This window comes from Pelobates fuscus, chromosome 2, assembly GCF_036172605.1.
Source record: "Pelobates fuscus isolate aPelFus1 chromosome 2, aPelFus1.pri, whole genome shotgun sequence".
Taxonomy (NCBI): domain Eukaryota; kingdom Metazoa; phylum Chordata; class Amphibia; order Anura; family Pelobatidae; genus Pelobates; species Pelobates fuscus.
Window position 1 is genome coordinate 113,593,075 of NC_086318.1, and position 16,808 is coordinate 113,609,882.

The 16,808-nt window shown below is 42.9% G+C and overlaps 1 protein-coding gene across 1 annotated transcript in view; it reads right to left on the minus strand.

The window, feature by feature from the left end:
• Nucleotides 1–4,214, minus strand: part of LOC134586782 (retinoic acid receptor responder protein 1-like) — a 44,090-nt gene extending 39,876 nt beyond the window's left edge. The window contains exon 1 of the mRNA XM_063442596.1: nt 3,901–4,214. Within this exon, the coding sequence (XP_063298666.1) occupies nt 3,901–4,116 (216 nt within the window). The 5' untranslated portion in view covers nt 4,117–4,214. The remainder of the gene's footprint in view (nt 1–3,900) is intronic.
• Between the last annotated feature and the right edge of the window lie 12,594 nt (nt 4,215–16,808).

The following is a 16,808-nucleotide window of genomic DNA, read 5'->3' on the forward strand; positions in this document are numbered from 1 at the left end:
CTTTCATAAGACATGCATGCCAAAGATTCTGCTTCTTCTAATACAGCAGATGTTCACAGCACTTCTCTTTGTATCAATGCACAGAGAGCCTATTTATAGTCAGGAATGTACTGGATAGAACCGTGAAACTGAAATTATGATATGGAGTACAATATTATTTTGCCTTTTTTTCCCCATCCCTTGATGCACTGCATGCCAACACTTTGGAGGTTAATGCAATAAATACACAAGCTGAGGAACTTCTGTGACGCATTTATTTTAGAACACAAACACTCTGCAAGACACGGACACTGAGTTAAAGTCAATCAAGCACAGAGATTGTTTATGGGAACTGGGGAGGGAGAGGAAACGTTATAGCAACCTGCAATCATTTTGGTAACATGACTCTCATTAAAAAGATTGAAGAGAGAGCCCAATACATTTTGCCAGTATCTGCAGATTTTTCAGATAGCTGAGTTTTTCGTGTCTCTCCCATTCTGGATTTCTGTAGGCCTGGGGGATTTGCAGTAAATCAAATTTGAGTCCTTCCTTTGCCCTTATATCAGTTATGTGTCTAGAATGTGTTGCTGACATCAGAGAGTGGGAATGGAAGGGCCTGTTAAGTCATGACATTGTGATAATTGCCAAGCTTGTAGTTCAGGGTTACAGTATACAATTCAGCATTTGGAGGCAATCCTGTCAAACAAAGCAGCAGCCAATGTGACCTTTATACTGGAACAACATGGAGGTAGTTGTGTCTTCTTTATATGTATTATTGGACACCAGGAGACAGGGACAGATTGTAGATTAACCCCTTTGCGACAATGGCCATTTTCACCCTAGCATCCAAGCAATGCTGGCCATTTTGCTGTGTGTCTTTTAACTCATAATATTTCCCCTTCCTTATTTAGTGTACATACACATATTTTATATTGTATTTAAAGGGTGGCCAGTGATGCACATGTAAAAAATCCTCAGTATATGTAAACAAAAAACTCTAAAGTAGTTTGTATGAATAACATTAAAAAAGGTAAATGCCCATAGTGTAGAACATTCTCTCAAAAAGTACCTATTTGTTGTGATTTTGTGATACTTACCCGTCCTATGAATGACATTAAGATAATCACCGTCATCATTGAATAATACACTAAAAGGGTTCACTGTTTGTTCTTTAAATGAGAAAGGGGCTGGAGGATGGCCCCCTTGCCCCCTACTCATTGACGATCCCTTGGATACGTGGAGACCTATGGTCTGTGACCAAGGGGTTAAAATAATTATATGAAGAACAGGGCAACTTGGCAAAGTTACCCTTCTTACTCCTGATCAATTCTTCTGAGTGAGTGGAAGGTTTGTAATGGAGACTAACACGGTTTGTACCTGTTCAGTGTTGCCTTAAACCTGGGCCATTCAGAGAACAATTGCCTACACTAAAATGCCAGGCACAGGATTAATCATAAATCGAACAATACAATAATGATTTATATTTGAGCAGTTAATGCTTCAGTTATCTATTTATACTAACACCCAGGCCTTTGTTCTCATTTGCCAACAAGCATGTGGTCATGCGTCGGATTATGGCACAATGGCATCTTGACCTCAGGGCTTCAACACCTATAAAAGGCACTAACCATTAACTTACACAATACAAATTACAGTCAGCTTAGTATGCTTAGCTTCAAATAAACATTAGTGCAAGTGTAACAATACTCATTGCTGGCAACATTCTAACCTGGAAACTCTCTCATACCCACAGATACATCTTCCTACCTATCACTCATTCTTATATCTTTCTTTAGCATCCGACTCTCTGCCATCTCTAGTGATGTCCCAGCGCTATCTGAAACTGAGCAAAAATTATCCCCTTGTTCCATTTCCTCAGGTTTACTGAAACTTTGTCTGACTACTGACTGCATAAAATATTCCCAACAAACTGTCCCCCCGTGGTATTTATTTATTCATTTATGTTTACTCTGGTTTCTCTTTTAACCTTTAACCTGTTGCGTCGTCCTCCTCCTCAAAAATATAGGTCATACACATCAATTTCCCACTCAAATTAACACAAAAATATTCCACTTCATCTTGTTGTTCCCTATCTTGACAAGAAAGGTTGAATGAACTCCACAATAAACAACATTTCAAGTTTGGAGTGGTTCATCCTCCCTCTTCTGCAGACCCACTGATTCCTCATCCAATCAAGGATAATTACCACAAGTTGCAAATCTCTCCATAACACTATCTCCCTTACATCTCTCCCTCCTCATCTTCTTGTTTCTATTAATTAGCCCAACTCTTTGAAAACTTATGTCCCATAATAAATAAGACAAAATGAGGTTTTATAATTAAGTGGTTGCCCACTCCCTCCATTAACTCTCACAATGCCATTTATGGTGAGAGGCCATAAGAGGGACCATGTAGCCAGTTTGTTTTTTAATTATATGTCTGCTGGCTCCTTCAGCGGCCAGTTATTGTATATTTCTGTAGCTCTGAATGCAAAGAGGAGATGAATTTACTTTTGTTAAAGTGTCTCCAGATAAAATAGGTCAAAGCGAATTCTGTATGTTTTGGTGTTTGATAAATATAAGAATCCTATAATATAGTCTAGTTAGTGTCTGATTGTTTAATATTTTTTTTTTTTTTGCAGACACAGAATTGTTCAGAGCCTTTGGAGAAAAAAACAAAACAGGATTTGCAGATCTGGGGATTTATTTTTTTAACCAAATTTTCCTAATCCGCAGAGTATTCAGACTTTACTGAATAACTGTGCATGTATACAGTGAGAGTCCAAAGGGGTTGTTTACTAAACAGTGAATTGTAGTTTATTGAAAACCACAAAGCACAGTTTATGTTTAACCCCTTAAGGACCATACTTCTGGAATAAAAGGGAATCATGACATGTCATGTGTCCTTAAGGGGTTAAATAGATGGCTTGGAATAAATCCCAACCATATTTTGACTTAGTCTGAATTTTGCAATTTAGTTTTCAATTCACTACAATTCACTGTTTAGTGACACTAATACAAATAACACTATCACCATCTACCACATTGTTTTGGTTAAGGCTAAAACAGTCAAACTGGAGGTATTCACCAAGATAGCTATACATTCAGCACAGCTAGTTTGGTCTTATGTATACATATACACAATTCCTTGGGAAAATACTGGCAAATCACAGTACAATGAATAACCCCAATTGCCTGTCTTTATCCCATCTTACATTCTAAATGAAGTTACATAAGAATACATAGAGTCGACTACTATGCTGATTGAACACATTGCACATCAGGGGGATTTCAAATGTCCTGTGGGTGTTGGATTTAAGAAAATTAAAGTAATATATTTTCCGAAAGGAGAATGTTTTCTTAGTAGAAGAATAGTATTTATTTTTGCAAACAGATGCATAAAAGAACACAATCTGGTTAAACAGTCGATGCAAACCAAATACTGCCTGTGAATCTAAAAGAAAAATCAATAGATAGATTGCTATAGCAACCAGGCAGCTATGCAATGACTGCTATAGCAACCGGCTAGTGGTGCAGATATCTTGCGTTTTATTTCATGGTAATGCTCTCGTCATTGTCTTAGAAGATATCCAGGGACATTAGAAATGCTAATCTATGCAGAAATCGCCATAAATGAGAAGGGTTACTTCTGGGAAGATAATCTAATCAGAATCAGAACGCAGAGGATTTCTGAAATGATTTTACATTTTTAACAGTTTGCATTTAAAAGTGCTAGAAAGACTCAGACAGAATAACATTGCCTGTGTGTGTTTGTAGTAATCTGGTAAGATTTGAACCATTTGTGAATAGAGTGTAGGATACTATGTTGCAGAGCTATTGATCTGAATGCAGCTGAGAGGATAGAATGCAGCAATGCCCTCACATTGGGAGACTACCCACTCACCCCAGTCCTGTCACTTACCTTCACACTGGCCTTGGTGACCTGGTAGAGGGTCCTCAGGTAGTTGGGTGAGCCAGTCTGGTAGTTGAGGTATTGCACAGCTAACAAGGCTGGGTGTCTGGCTTCCCTGTGATTAGTTGGGATATCACGGGTTTTCCACAGATCTGCAGACAATGCAAAGGGCAAAGCTTGTGCAGCCAGGGGCAGGAGAACCAGGAGACAGAGGGTCTGATGCATGGTGTCTGATCCGGATTAATGTCAGGCTGAGGGGCTGCTCACAGTCTCTCCTCTGATCTCCTTGTGTCGTGATCCTGCTATAAGTAGTATTAATACTGCCTGCTCTCCGGGGTCCTCCCATTAGGACGTACATGTCATTGCTGGGAAGTCCCCTTTTCTCGGTGATAGCCTGCTCTCCCCCCTCATTGTTAAATCTTAACCTTTCCTCCCACCAGAAATACCTCAGTGTGGGTAATCATACAACCATTCCTCCTCTAGCTTTTCTTATTATTAATTTTAAAATATTCTAATAGATTAACCCATTACTTACCCCATCACATACAGGTTCATATTTTAATTAGATTTTTTTTTAATTTTTTTTATGCTAGCATGTTAAAAGAATACTTTAAGAACATATGCCATCCCAGGATGAAATGTCTGTTTAAGACTTAGAGACTTTGTTTTTTTTAATTGGGTTAAAAGTAAATTAGAATAAGCATCAAGTCAGCTTAGGAGAGCAGAGAGCAGGGAAGAGATGCATGATTATTGGTTACACCAGGAATTGTGGAATATGAACAATGAGAATTAAAATTTTAGGAGAGAAAAGCCAACCTTGGTGAATCACTGGATTTTGATTTTTTTCTCTAGTTTTTAATTCTGCTATTTTGAGGGAACATACGCAATAATTAACAAAATGCCCACAGATTCTGCTTTAGTGAATACATCCGAGGGATAAGCGCTACAGAATCTGTTGGCGCTATATAAATGTCAATAATAATAATAATAATAATAATGCATTTTAGACTGTGACCTCCAAAGAATTTCCATTCTCATTCCCAGTCCATAACAATGTTTCGGAATGAAACCCAAATGGCAACATTAGCAAAACTGTCACTATGGATGGGATGAAGTCATTTCATTTAACTGCTTTAGTACAAAAATAAAACAAAAACAAAACAGTTTTGTATTATTGATTGTTTGCGATAATGAAAGTTCAAATCATGTTTTATACTTGGTATAAAATATTGTGGTGAAACTACGTTTATGCACTCTGACATATTTAACGGGCTCCACTTAAGACTGAGTTGTGGGGCATTGAAAATGGATTTTCATAATTTAAGGCCAGTGTGGCATTACTGATTTGAGTATTTTAGCCACCTTGTGTGTCAACTTTCAACTTTGTATAAATCACTGATATATTAGACCCGCCCAGTGGTGAGTCTTAAAACAATATATAAGTGAGTTCATACCATAGTAAAAATTAAGGGGAGGAGTAATCATTTCTAATTGGGGGAAAGGGGGCATGCCGATATCTGACTGGTGTCCAGTGGCGGAACTAAAATAAAAAGGGCCCTGGTGCAATAATTATTTTGGCCCCCCTCTCTATTACAAGGATGTCAAAAAGGCAGATCACCATATGTCGGTCAACTCCCACAATGCTTTGCCAGCTTGGCATCCAACATTTGCCCTTCCTTGCAAGGTTGTATTCAGCACACATGCAGATACACACAATGACACACATACAAATGCAAACACTGACACACATACATACACATACATAATTACACAGGTACAGAGATGCAAATACACAGACACAGGTACACACAAAGATACACTGACAAACATTCAGATACACAAACACACAGATACACACTGACACACATGCAGTTACACAGACACACACTAACACACATACAAATAAACACAGGCACACTGATATATACAATAACAAATATACAGATGCACACATAATGACAATGGAGATACAGACACACAAATACACATGATATAAAAGAGAGCGCATATAGTAAAAAATATAATAAAAGTAATAATAATAAAAAACCTACGTAGTAGCCTATATTTAGTCTAAATAGAACAATACAATAGTACCTAGGGTACTCTGAAAGTAACAGCAGCTGAAACAAAAATAATTTTCCAAATTCCTATGTAAAGATGCTAATTTGTATTGTCAGCGCTTAATAGATATTCCCCTTAAATATAACAAGGGTGCATATGTATGCAAATTGTATCTTAAAAAAACTGTAATAAAAAACTGAAAAAAACTGTAATAAAAAACGAACTGTATCAAAAACTGTGGTGTAGGACAGTGATGTAGTAGTAAACGTCTCAAAAAAGTCCAAAGTCTGTAAAATCAGCGTATGAGATCCTGAGGGGGGAAATCCGGATTCTTTAGTAGTAAATGGGGACCCAGAAGTGTGTATAGAGAAATTCCTTAAGGCAAAGAGAGACAAAAAGAATATATAGTGTAACTCTATAACAATTTATTGCCCCGGGATATAAAAAGATCCCCCCCAACATAGGAACTCTTACACAAATTAAAATATTGTACTCATCGTGGGAGACCATGCAGAAAAAACCTTGTGGCTGCTCGCATGGGCGTCCGCAGGAATTTTTCCAGGGGGGGGGAGGGGGGAGGGGCATAATTGTAATGACATCTATGCTTGGCCCCTTTTTGACAGTGTCATGAAGGGGAGGAGCATAGTGATTATCACATAAAGCCAGGATGAATAGCGTTTTCACAACTATGGTGTCAGGAATACATGTTTGTATTCCTGACACAATAGTGTTCCTTCCTTTAAGGGGTTAAACCACTCTCAAATGGTTTAACACCAAAGGCTTCCTCCAGTTTCAGGTCCCTCAGTGGTATTCGGCATCTGAAACGGAGTGTCAGGAAGTGCAGATTGACGTCAGGCATGGGTGCCGCTGATTGGCTAGAGTTGACAGTTGACGCTCTAAGCCAATCGCTAGTTCCCGGTTCATAATTTATTTTAACTTTTTTATGAATGGGGAGCTACTGATTGGCTTAGAGTGCCAGCTGACCGCTCTAGCCAATCAGCAACACCCCTACCCAGCGGCACTCTGTGCTTCCTGACACTCAGTAAATAAAAGTGAACATATTAACACTGATGTTTTTTTTTACCTGGGGAGATGAGAAAGTCCAGAGTTTCCCTGCCAGGCCCAGGTACCAAAGCCTTATGATGTGGTGTCCAGAATAAAGTGGAGGGTTCTGTTCATTTGTCCTTCCTGCTCCAATCTCCTTTTCTTCTCCTTCATTTGACAGTCTTCTTTTTCTTCTGACACGGTCTTCTATATGTGGCTCCTTCTGCTCCTTTACCTTTCTGCTCCTTTCTGCTTATTTTGCGCCCTTCTGCTCCTTTCTCATTCAAATTCCTTTCTGCTCCTTGAGACCCTTTCTGCTCCTTCTCCTACTTTAGCTTTGGGCTCCTTGCTGCCCCTTTCTGCTCCTTCTTCAACTTTACCTTTGTGCTCCTTCTGATTCTTTCTGCTCCCTTACCTTTGTTCTCCTTCTGTCCCTTTCTGCTCCTTGCAGACCCTTCCTGACCCTCGCTGACACTGCTCCTTGCATACCCTTCCTGCTCCCCCATCCCTCACTCCCCTAATCTATAGGCTGCCCCCCCATCCCTTACTCCCCTAAAATATAGGCTGCCCCCCATCCCTCACTCCCCTAATATATAAGCTGCCCCCCATCCATCACTCCCCTAATATTTAGGCTTCCCCATCCCTCACTCCCCTAATATATAGGCTGCCCCCCATCCCTCACTCCCCTAATATATGGGCTGCCCCCCCAGCGCTCACTCCCCTAATATATAGGCTGCCCCCCATCCCTCACTCCCCTAATATTTAGGCTGCCCCCCCATCCCTCACTTCCCTAATATATAGGCTGCCCCCCATCCCTCACTCCCCTAATATATAGGCTGCCCCCCTATCCCTCACTCCCCTAATATTTAGGCTGCCCCCCCATCCCTCACTCCCCTAATATAAAGGCTGCCCCCCCATCCCTCACTCCCCTAATATTTAGGCTGCCCCCCCCATCCCTCACTCCCCTAATATATAGGCTGCCCCTCCCTCACTCCCCTAATATATAGGCTGCCCCCCATCCCTCACTCCCCTAATATTTAGGCTGCCCCCCATCCCTCACTCCCCTAGTATATATGCCGCCCCCCCATCCCTCACTCCCCTAATATTTAGGCTGCCCCTCCATCCCTCACTCCCCTAATATTTAGGCTTTCCCCCCATCCCTCACTCCCCTAATATTTAGGCTGCCCCCCCATCCCTCACTCCCCTAATATATAGGCTGCCCCTCCCTCACTCCCCTAATATATAGGCTGCCCCCCATCCCTCACTCCCCTAATATTTAGGCTGCCCCCCCATCCCTCACTCCCCTAGTATATAGGCTGCCCCCCCATCCCTCACTCCCCTAATATTTAGGCTGCCCCCCCATCCCTCACTCCCCTAATATTTAGGCTGTCCCCCATCCCTCACTCCCCTAATATTTAGGCTGCCCCCCCATCCCTTACTCCCCTAATATATAGGCTGCCCCCCATCCCTCACTCCCCTAATATATAGGCTGCCCCCCCATCCCTCACTCCCCTAATATTTAGGCTTCCCCCCCCATCCCTCACTCCCCTAATATATAGGCTGCCCCCCATCCCTCACTCCCCTAATATATAGGCTGCCCCCCATCCCTCACTCCCCTAATACATGGGCTGCCCCCCCCCCCCAGCCCTCACTCCCCTAACATATAGGCTGCCCCCCATCCCTCACTCCCCTAATATTTAGGCTGCCCCCCCATCCCTCACTTCCCTAATATATAGGCTGCCCCCCATCCCTCACTCCCCTAATATATAGGCTGCCCCCCTATCCCTCACTCCCCTAATATTTAGGCTGCCCCCCATCCCTCACTCCCCTAATATAAAGGCTGCCCCCCCATCCCTCACTCCCCTAATATTTAGGCTGCCCCCCCATCCCTCACTCCCCTAATATATAGGCTGCCCCTCCCTCACTCCCCTAATATATAGGCTGCCCCCCATCCCTCACTCCCCTAATATTTAGGCTGCCCCCCCCCATCCCTCACTCCCCTAGTATATAGGCTGCCCCTCCCTCACTCCCCTAATATATAGGCTGCCCCCCATCCCTCACTCCCCTAATATTTAGGCTGCCCCCCCCATCCCTCACTCCCCTAATATATAGGCTGCCCCCATCCCTCACTCCCCTAATATTTAGGCTGCCCCCCCCATCCCTCACTCCCCTAGTATATAGGCTGCCCCCCATCCCTCACTCCCCTAATATTTAGGCTGCCCCCCCATCCCTCACTCCCCTAATATTTAGGCTGCCCCCCATCCCTCACTCCCCTATATTTAGGCTGCCCCCCCATCCCTCACTCCCCGAATATATAGGCTGACCCCTATCCCTTACTCCCCTAATATTTAGGCTGCCCCCCCATCCCTCACTCCCCTAATATATAGGCTGCCCCCCATCCCTCACTCCCCTAATATTTAGGCTGCCCCCCATCCCTCACTCCCCTAATATATAGGCTGCCCCCCCATCCCTCACTCCCCTAATATATAGGCTGCCCCCCCCATCCCTCACTCCCCTGATATATAGGCTGCCCCCCCATCCCTCACTCCCCTGATATATAGGCTGCCCCCCATCCCTCACTCCCCTAATATATAGGCTGCCCCCCATCCCTCACTCCCCTAATATATAGGCTTCCCCCCCATCCCTCACTCCCCTAATCTATAGGCTATTTTAAACCCCCCACCCCATCCCTCACTCCCCTAATATATAGGCTGCCCCCCATCCCTCACTCCCCTAATCTATAGGCTGCCCCCCCATCCCTTACTCCCCTAATCTATAGGCTATTTTAAACCCCCCCACCCCATCCCTCACTTACCTAATCTATAGGCTGTCTGTTGCCTGCATGTGTTGCTCCCCTGCGGTTTCAATCAGCAGAGAGAAGCAGGGATAGGTGCAGCTTCCTATCCCTATCTCTCTCCATACACAGGCCGGCGCCGGTATTGCACTGTATTTTCAATTTCACACGAAAATCAGCAGAACAAGCTAAAAAGTGCAGGGGGGAGGGGGGCAAGTGCCCCCCCCTTCCCCCCCCCCCCCCCCCGCGGACGCCCATGGCTGCTCGTTATCCTAAAGTTCCAAATGGATCGTCCGGTTCCCCAAAGGAGACAGCGTCTACCCGGTGGGCTGTCCGTAAGTGTTCAAATGGGGAAGCACTGAGGATAAGTCCGGCTTCTTTCAGGAGCTTTAGCAGAGGAGGGTATGCTGCAAACAAATTCCCTCGCACCTCATCAACGCGTTTCGCCCTTCTTCTGAGGGCTTTTTCAAGATAGGTGCTATGACCGTTGCTTAGCGGTTTTATACTTTGCCGGGCAAACGGATTCAAAATTCTTAAAGATATATACTCTTCTTGAAAAACAGTAATTTAAAAAAGTCTTATCTACACTGTAGAATACATTGGCTTCTGTGTGCAATAGTAGATTACAATACTGCAATGTATTTTAGCTTATTTACACAAATATCAAGAGCTGTTGTACAATACTTTCCTAGTGTTATTTAGAAACAACTTAAAAATTACATAAACATAACATAAAAATGCATTAACTTTCAGATATATAGCGAACCCTATAGCAGAAATTACTAATAAGATATTTGCACATCTTACTCTTATATTTTAATATTAATGCTGGCATCATTTATCTGTATAAGTAAAAGTTAACTTAGTAGATCAACCCCAGTGTATACTGGTGAGTGACTGCTACAGTTAAATGCTGAGACCTGGTATGGATACCTTAACTACTGTGTCACTGCAAGAAATATCCGCCACCTGCGGTTAAAAGAATAAAAATTGACTACCTATTGAATAAACAATAGTGAATGCAGGACTCTGTGGAAAAGGTATTTGGGTGCTTGAATATATGTTTAACAAATTGGCATTATTCTGTAGAAAATGTATCAGCTAATTGTATCCTTTCTTACCATAAAATGGTAAAAAAAAAAAAAATATATATAGAATAGCTGAATAGATGATCTAGTAAAAGTATAATTAATTCAATAAACCAATACACTAAGAGATATAGTGGGTAGGAAAAACAAACAAATGTATCTGTATAAGGTGGTAGCTTCCATTCTTCCCTATCACTGCTAATGGTTTAGTAGGCACTCCTAACTTGGGAATTATACTCTTTGCAACGTTTATTGTCTCAAAGTATCCACTTGTTTAAAATTTCTCAAAAGGACAGAAACTGTGTAACAAATTACGACTCTACGGGGCGGGGCCTGACCGCGGAAGGGAGCAGACGCATGTCGCTGCTGCTCCCGTAGCTGATCCGACTTAATGCCGATTTCTGACAAGCGGAGACCGCGAGCTGACTCGAGTTGGAACCCACTCGACTGGGGAACCCGAGACCTGCAAATTGACACCACGAACGTGGATTTTGGCAGTGGGTCAGTGCCCCCTAATGTTGCGGCCTACAAGCATGGCGGCGGTGGGGGAGACGGCCGCTCTCTCACCGTCCACAAGTACAGTAAGGTCCCGTTCCCCCCCCTATGGACCGGCGGGGGTTATCCCGGTCCTTACCACGCTGACACATACTGCCCATCGACCTTCAACTGCCCACTCAAGCCTGGGTTCGGAATGCTCCAGACCCGGCAACATGGCGGACGCAACCCAACCCACGAGGCCAGCGCCCACGAATCAGCAACCTACAGGCCTGGACCTGGCATTTCAGCAATTCTGGGACAGGTGGGAGCAACTCCTCACGAGACCCTTCCTATCCCCCGAAAGCCCGACGGGGAAAATAGAAAAGCAGAGGAAGAGCGGGCCTACCCTGGGCACTACCCACCCTCCTAGTCCAGCACGGACCACCGACCTATCGACCGGTCCGAGGGTCATAGGGAGATTATCTCCACGGCATCGACCACATCGCCGGAGGCCCAACCGCCGCTGGCGGCGCAGAACCACCAGGGCCCTCCGTGGCGCCCCAGCAGGGAAAAACTCGGCCTACATGTACACCCGAGTTTGTGGCACCGAGATGCAGACCCCACAAGAGACCTGGGGCCAAGCGGAGGTCTTCACAGCCGCGCAAGACACCTGCACCCTGGGGACCCCTCCAACTTCAATCTCCACAAAGTCACGGGAAGGGATCGGCTGAGGAAGTGGGCCGGGGCCAGCGACCAAGCCGGGAGCTGTACACCCCGCCAGGACTGATCCACAAGGTTTGCGAAACCGTCACTGTCAGGACCCCTTGACCCAGCGATGCTCCGATCTCCCAGTATGACATCTAGACAGACTCATAAATAGCACAGCCGTGCAACACTTGTGCATATGTTGGACATAGAACCATATCACTAGCATTTCATCTGTATATGACTTAGCTCGCTACCTATGCTTTTTTGTCTAGATTGTATTACCAGACAATACCAGCCCTACCTATGATTATTAGGCATGTTATGCTACACGTTTATAGCACTGGGCATGGCCTGCATACTCCAGCCATACTAACTGGCTTTGCATAGCTACCTTCTTGTATCATATAAGTTTTAATCCTGTTATATGGTTAGATAGGCCTCATACCACAGGCATAAGCGGGGTATGTACTGTTATGTTATCCTATTGTCTTCTTATGCTCACACACAATGATACATAGCCTGTTAATGACAAGCATATTAAACACGCACGCGCCATGTTGGCCATAGTTTAGCCTTGAATTTCGCAGCCACCCTATCTGGGCTGGACTACGGAACCGCTGAAAATACTATAACTAAGCTGCTCTAGTCAATTATCGTTTAGCCTGCTCGCGAGGTATCGCATGAGACAGCCCTGTATAAGAGACGTCGTACTGTGTCACTGCTCAGCCTGTATACTCCGACTTTACATAACTCTTAGATTCCTTAACCTAGTCTTAGCTTGTATTTACATATCCAGCAACTGAATAACCGTTTGACGTAACCTTAATATTCTACACAAAAATGAGGCTAGCACTATATAGAGATGATATGCCTTACATTGTATTATCCCTGACTTGTTTGAAATTTTATTGTCTCCCTTCTTACTTTCTGTACCCACATACCTTTATGCCTCAATAAAAAAAGAGATTTACAAAAAAAAAAAAAAAAAAATTACGACTCTACAGAGAAGTGAATATATTGTTATATGTATCAAAATTATAACCAAGAGCTATTTCTTTTCGGCCATAGAAAAATACATTGTAATTTTCTTATACTCCTATATTGTGGTGGCAGTAATGACTCTTGTTTCCTTAAGGGGAATGACTTTTGTGATTGTCGATGAGATATATTTCGCTTTAGAGTACGTGAACAATTTTTCTTGAAGGTATACTCTATAATAAAACAATATTGCTTAAAGATTTCTAATCAATTCAAAATTTGTTATTTCACTATCTACAAAAAGTGGGGATATGACCCAAATTTCCCTGATTGCTATATCACTACAGTATGTTGGCTAGTTCTAATTCTGCATTTAAACCTGAAGGAGTTAAGGTTTTCAGACTGTATATCCAGAACATTTCCCGGTATGTTGAAACTTTACTCAATTCAACTCCCCTACAAACATAAAGACACACACACAGATATGCACACGGACACACATGCAGATACACAGACACACAAAGCACAGAATGACACTCATCCAGCTACAAGCACTGACAAACATACAGACACACACACAGATATGCACATGGACACACATGCAGATACACAGACACACAAAGCACAGGATGACACTCATACAGCTACAAGCACTGACAAACATACAGACACACACACAGATATGCACACGGACACACATGCAGATACACAGACACACAGAATGACTCACAAAGCACAGAATGACACTCATACAGCTACAAGCACTGACAAACAGTGGCGGGACTACTGCCAGCTCTGGGAGTTCCATCACTGAGTTGTTGCCAAACTGTTCCTGCCTTCCAGAGTCTGGGGCCCAGAGCACTCAGGAAGCCCAGCACAGCGTGATGTGTATCGCTCAACAGGGGCCTGGTTAGAGTGCATGTGTATATATGTTAATATCAGTGTGTGTGTGTATCTGTGGGTCACTGTGTATATGTGTCAGTGTATCTGTGTGTGTTTGTGTGTGTCAGTATATATATCTGTGTGTCACTGCGTGTATCTGAGTGTGTCAGTGTGCATCTGTGTCAAGGTGTGTGTAGTGTTTCCAGTGTGTGTATTTGTGTGCCACTGTGTGTATCTGAATGTGTATCTTTGTGTTAATGAGTGTATCTGTGTGTCAAGGTGTGTGTGTGTGTGTGTGTATCTGAGTTTGTGCATGTGTGTCAGTGTATCAGAGTGTATGTATGTGTGCCAGTGTGTATATGTGTCAGTGTCCATCTGTGTGCCAATGTGTGCATCTTTGTGCCAGTGTGTATCTGCGTATCAATTTGTGCATCTGTGTGTCTATGTTTGTGTATGTGTTAGTGTCTATATGAATGTGTGTGTCTGTGTGTGTGTGTGTATCTGTGTGTTAATGTGTGTTTGTAAGTATTTATGTTTGTGGTAGTGTATATGCATACGTCCCAGCAAACACCAACACAGCATGCTAACATACCCCAGCAATCAAATAAAAACATTACATACAAACAAACAAACCCCTGCACTCAAACTACAAAATTATATACAAACACACCCTTTCACTCAAACACTAATACTACACACAATTGTACATCCACATTTAAAAGTCAACACTACACCCAAACACACCAACGCACTCAAATGCAAACTTTACATACAAACACACCCCTGACTCCAATTTTGCACAGAATTCACATTTGCCTTACAGAATTCTTGTTCTGAGATGGCTAATGACACCACAGTGACACTGCAGCAACAGAGAGTTTAATCTCTAAATGCGAAACTGCACATATAGAATCATATCAAATCTATGAAGTGGATATGGTGCTTGAAGTATAGCATTAATACAGTGGGTATACCTAGTACAGTGTGTGTCCTCATCCCCCTTTTCGATTACACCCCATACTGATCCCCCATACAATGTTCTTCCCCCCAAATGAACACAGTTGGGCAGAGTTGGCATCTGCCATATGGGTAGACAGGTTCCTACTCTGCCAAGTGCGAGCAGAGTACAGTGGCAGGTGCCACACTTTTAGTTCCCTCACTTTTTTCCCCAGGACTTGACCACTGGTTGTATTAATAACTTATTGACAACATTTGCACCTGCATCGACATATAAACATCCTTTTACATTCTAACCAAGTAGTTTTTCTACCCTCAGCTTCACTGCTCAGATGGCTGTGGGTTAAATAGGGTCATAAGGTCCTCTAATGGCAATTAATTCTGTCTGTATTGTTTTTGTAGATTATTACATTCAAGGAGAAATTGTGTACAGAAAAAAATGAGATCTTTATTTCCAACTATTACACCTGTTTCTTTCCTTATTGTCTAACTAGACCGCTTTTTAAATGAAGAAATGCAGGTATTATGTTTTAACAGTCATTGTGCACAGGTTTGCTCTCTGTCTACCTAATGCAACGTTTCCCTTTCTCTATTGTTTCAATTAACATTTTATATTCTCTCTCTATACATATATGCACTTTCTGTTCCTGTATGCTCTGTTTTGCATTTCCGTTTCATGTCGCAATATTTTTTGTTTTGTTTTTTTGTTCTTGTATTTCCTTTATTCCTATTTTTTCTGTTGCCAGTCTTTCTTCAGGTGCTTCCCTGATTATTTCTTCCTTCTTTTTTTTTTTTTTTTAACCTTCATATCCCTCCTCTCAGCCCTTTTGTGTTTTTCTGTTTCTCTTGAAACTCCTTTCTGCGTCTCTCTCTCTGTCTTATCTCCCCATATGCTTTTCTTTCATCAGAGTTTGCCAGAAAATAAAATAATACTGGATCTCAGACTAGATTGTGAGAAAAGTGAATTTATTTGGTAATAAAACTGACCTGTTAACCAGGGCCATGTTTACAATGTGTAAGGTTCTAAGCTAGTCAGTATTGTGAACCCCCCCCCCCCCCCCTCAGAAAACCCCATCATAAGCACATATACAGTCAGCAAAATATATATAATTAGCCATTTACTGGCATCTAATCAGACACACATGTATAGAATTATCCATGTATAACTTGTCACACACAAAACAACCCAATTAGCAACACAATCACATGGTAGAACACATACACAGACACCCTCTAGCAGACATACACACACATACTTAGACACCTCTTAGAAAAATCCCACACCTATACTGATACAATAAACTATAGATGATTCCAAATGATTTCATTGTTGTCACACTAATTACTTAGGAACTTCTCTGCAAATGTCAAAGTGGTTTGTAGGTTGAGTCACATGCATACAACCTTGTAACTGTATTTCCTTGAAGCTTGCAGTCCTTGGGCACTTTTCCAGTCTACATGTAAAACCTTTAGAAAAGGCATCTGCACACCTGCTCCGCTCATATTGCCTGAATTTGGAAACAGGAATTATCAGCTTGGAACAGAGCTATTGTTAAGTGAATTAGGCATTCGCCTACATGCTAGCTCAGAGGGTGTGCCCTGCCACAGCATGGGCTGCACGACATTACAGTGAGGCGTTTTGGGGTCTGCAACTCTGGTGGGTGCATTTAACTATTGATAGTCAATCCTGAAAGACTCAGTGATCCACCGGCAGACCCAATGCAACAGACACAGGCCAAAACAACAATGTCTTCACACATAAACATACAGTGCCTACATATATGCAGCAGCCCACATATATACACAGCACACACTCATTTGTCAAGTACACATACACATACAACAAGGATCAGACTCCACATATACTGCCTTCATCATAGAAACATAGAATGTGACGGCAGATAAGAACCATTCGGCCCATCTAGTCT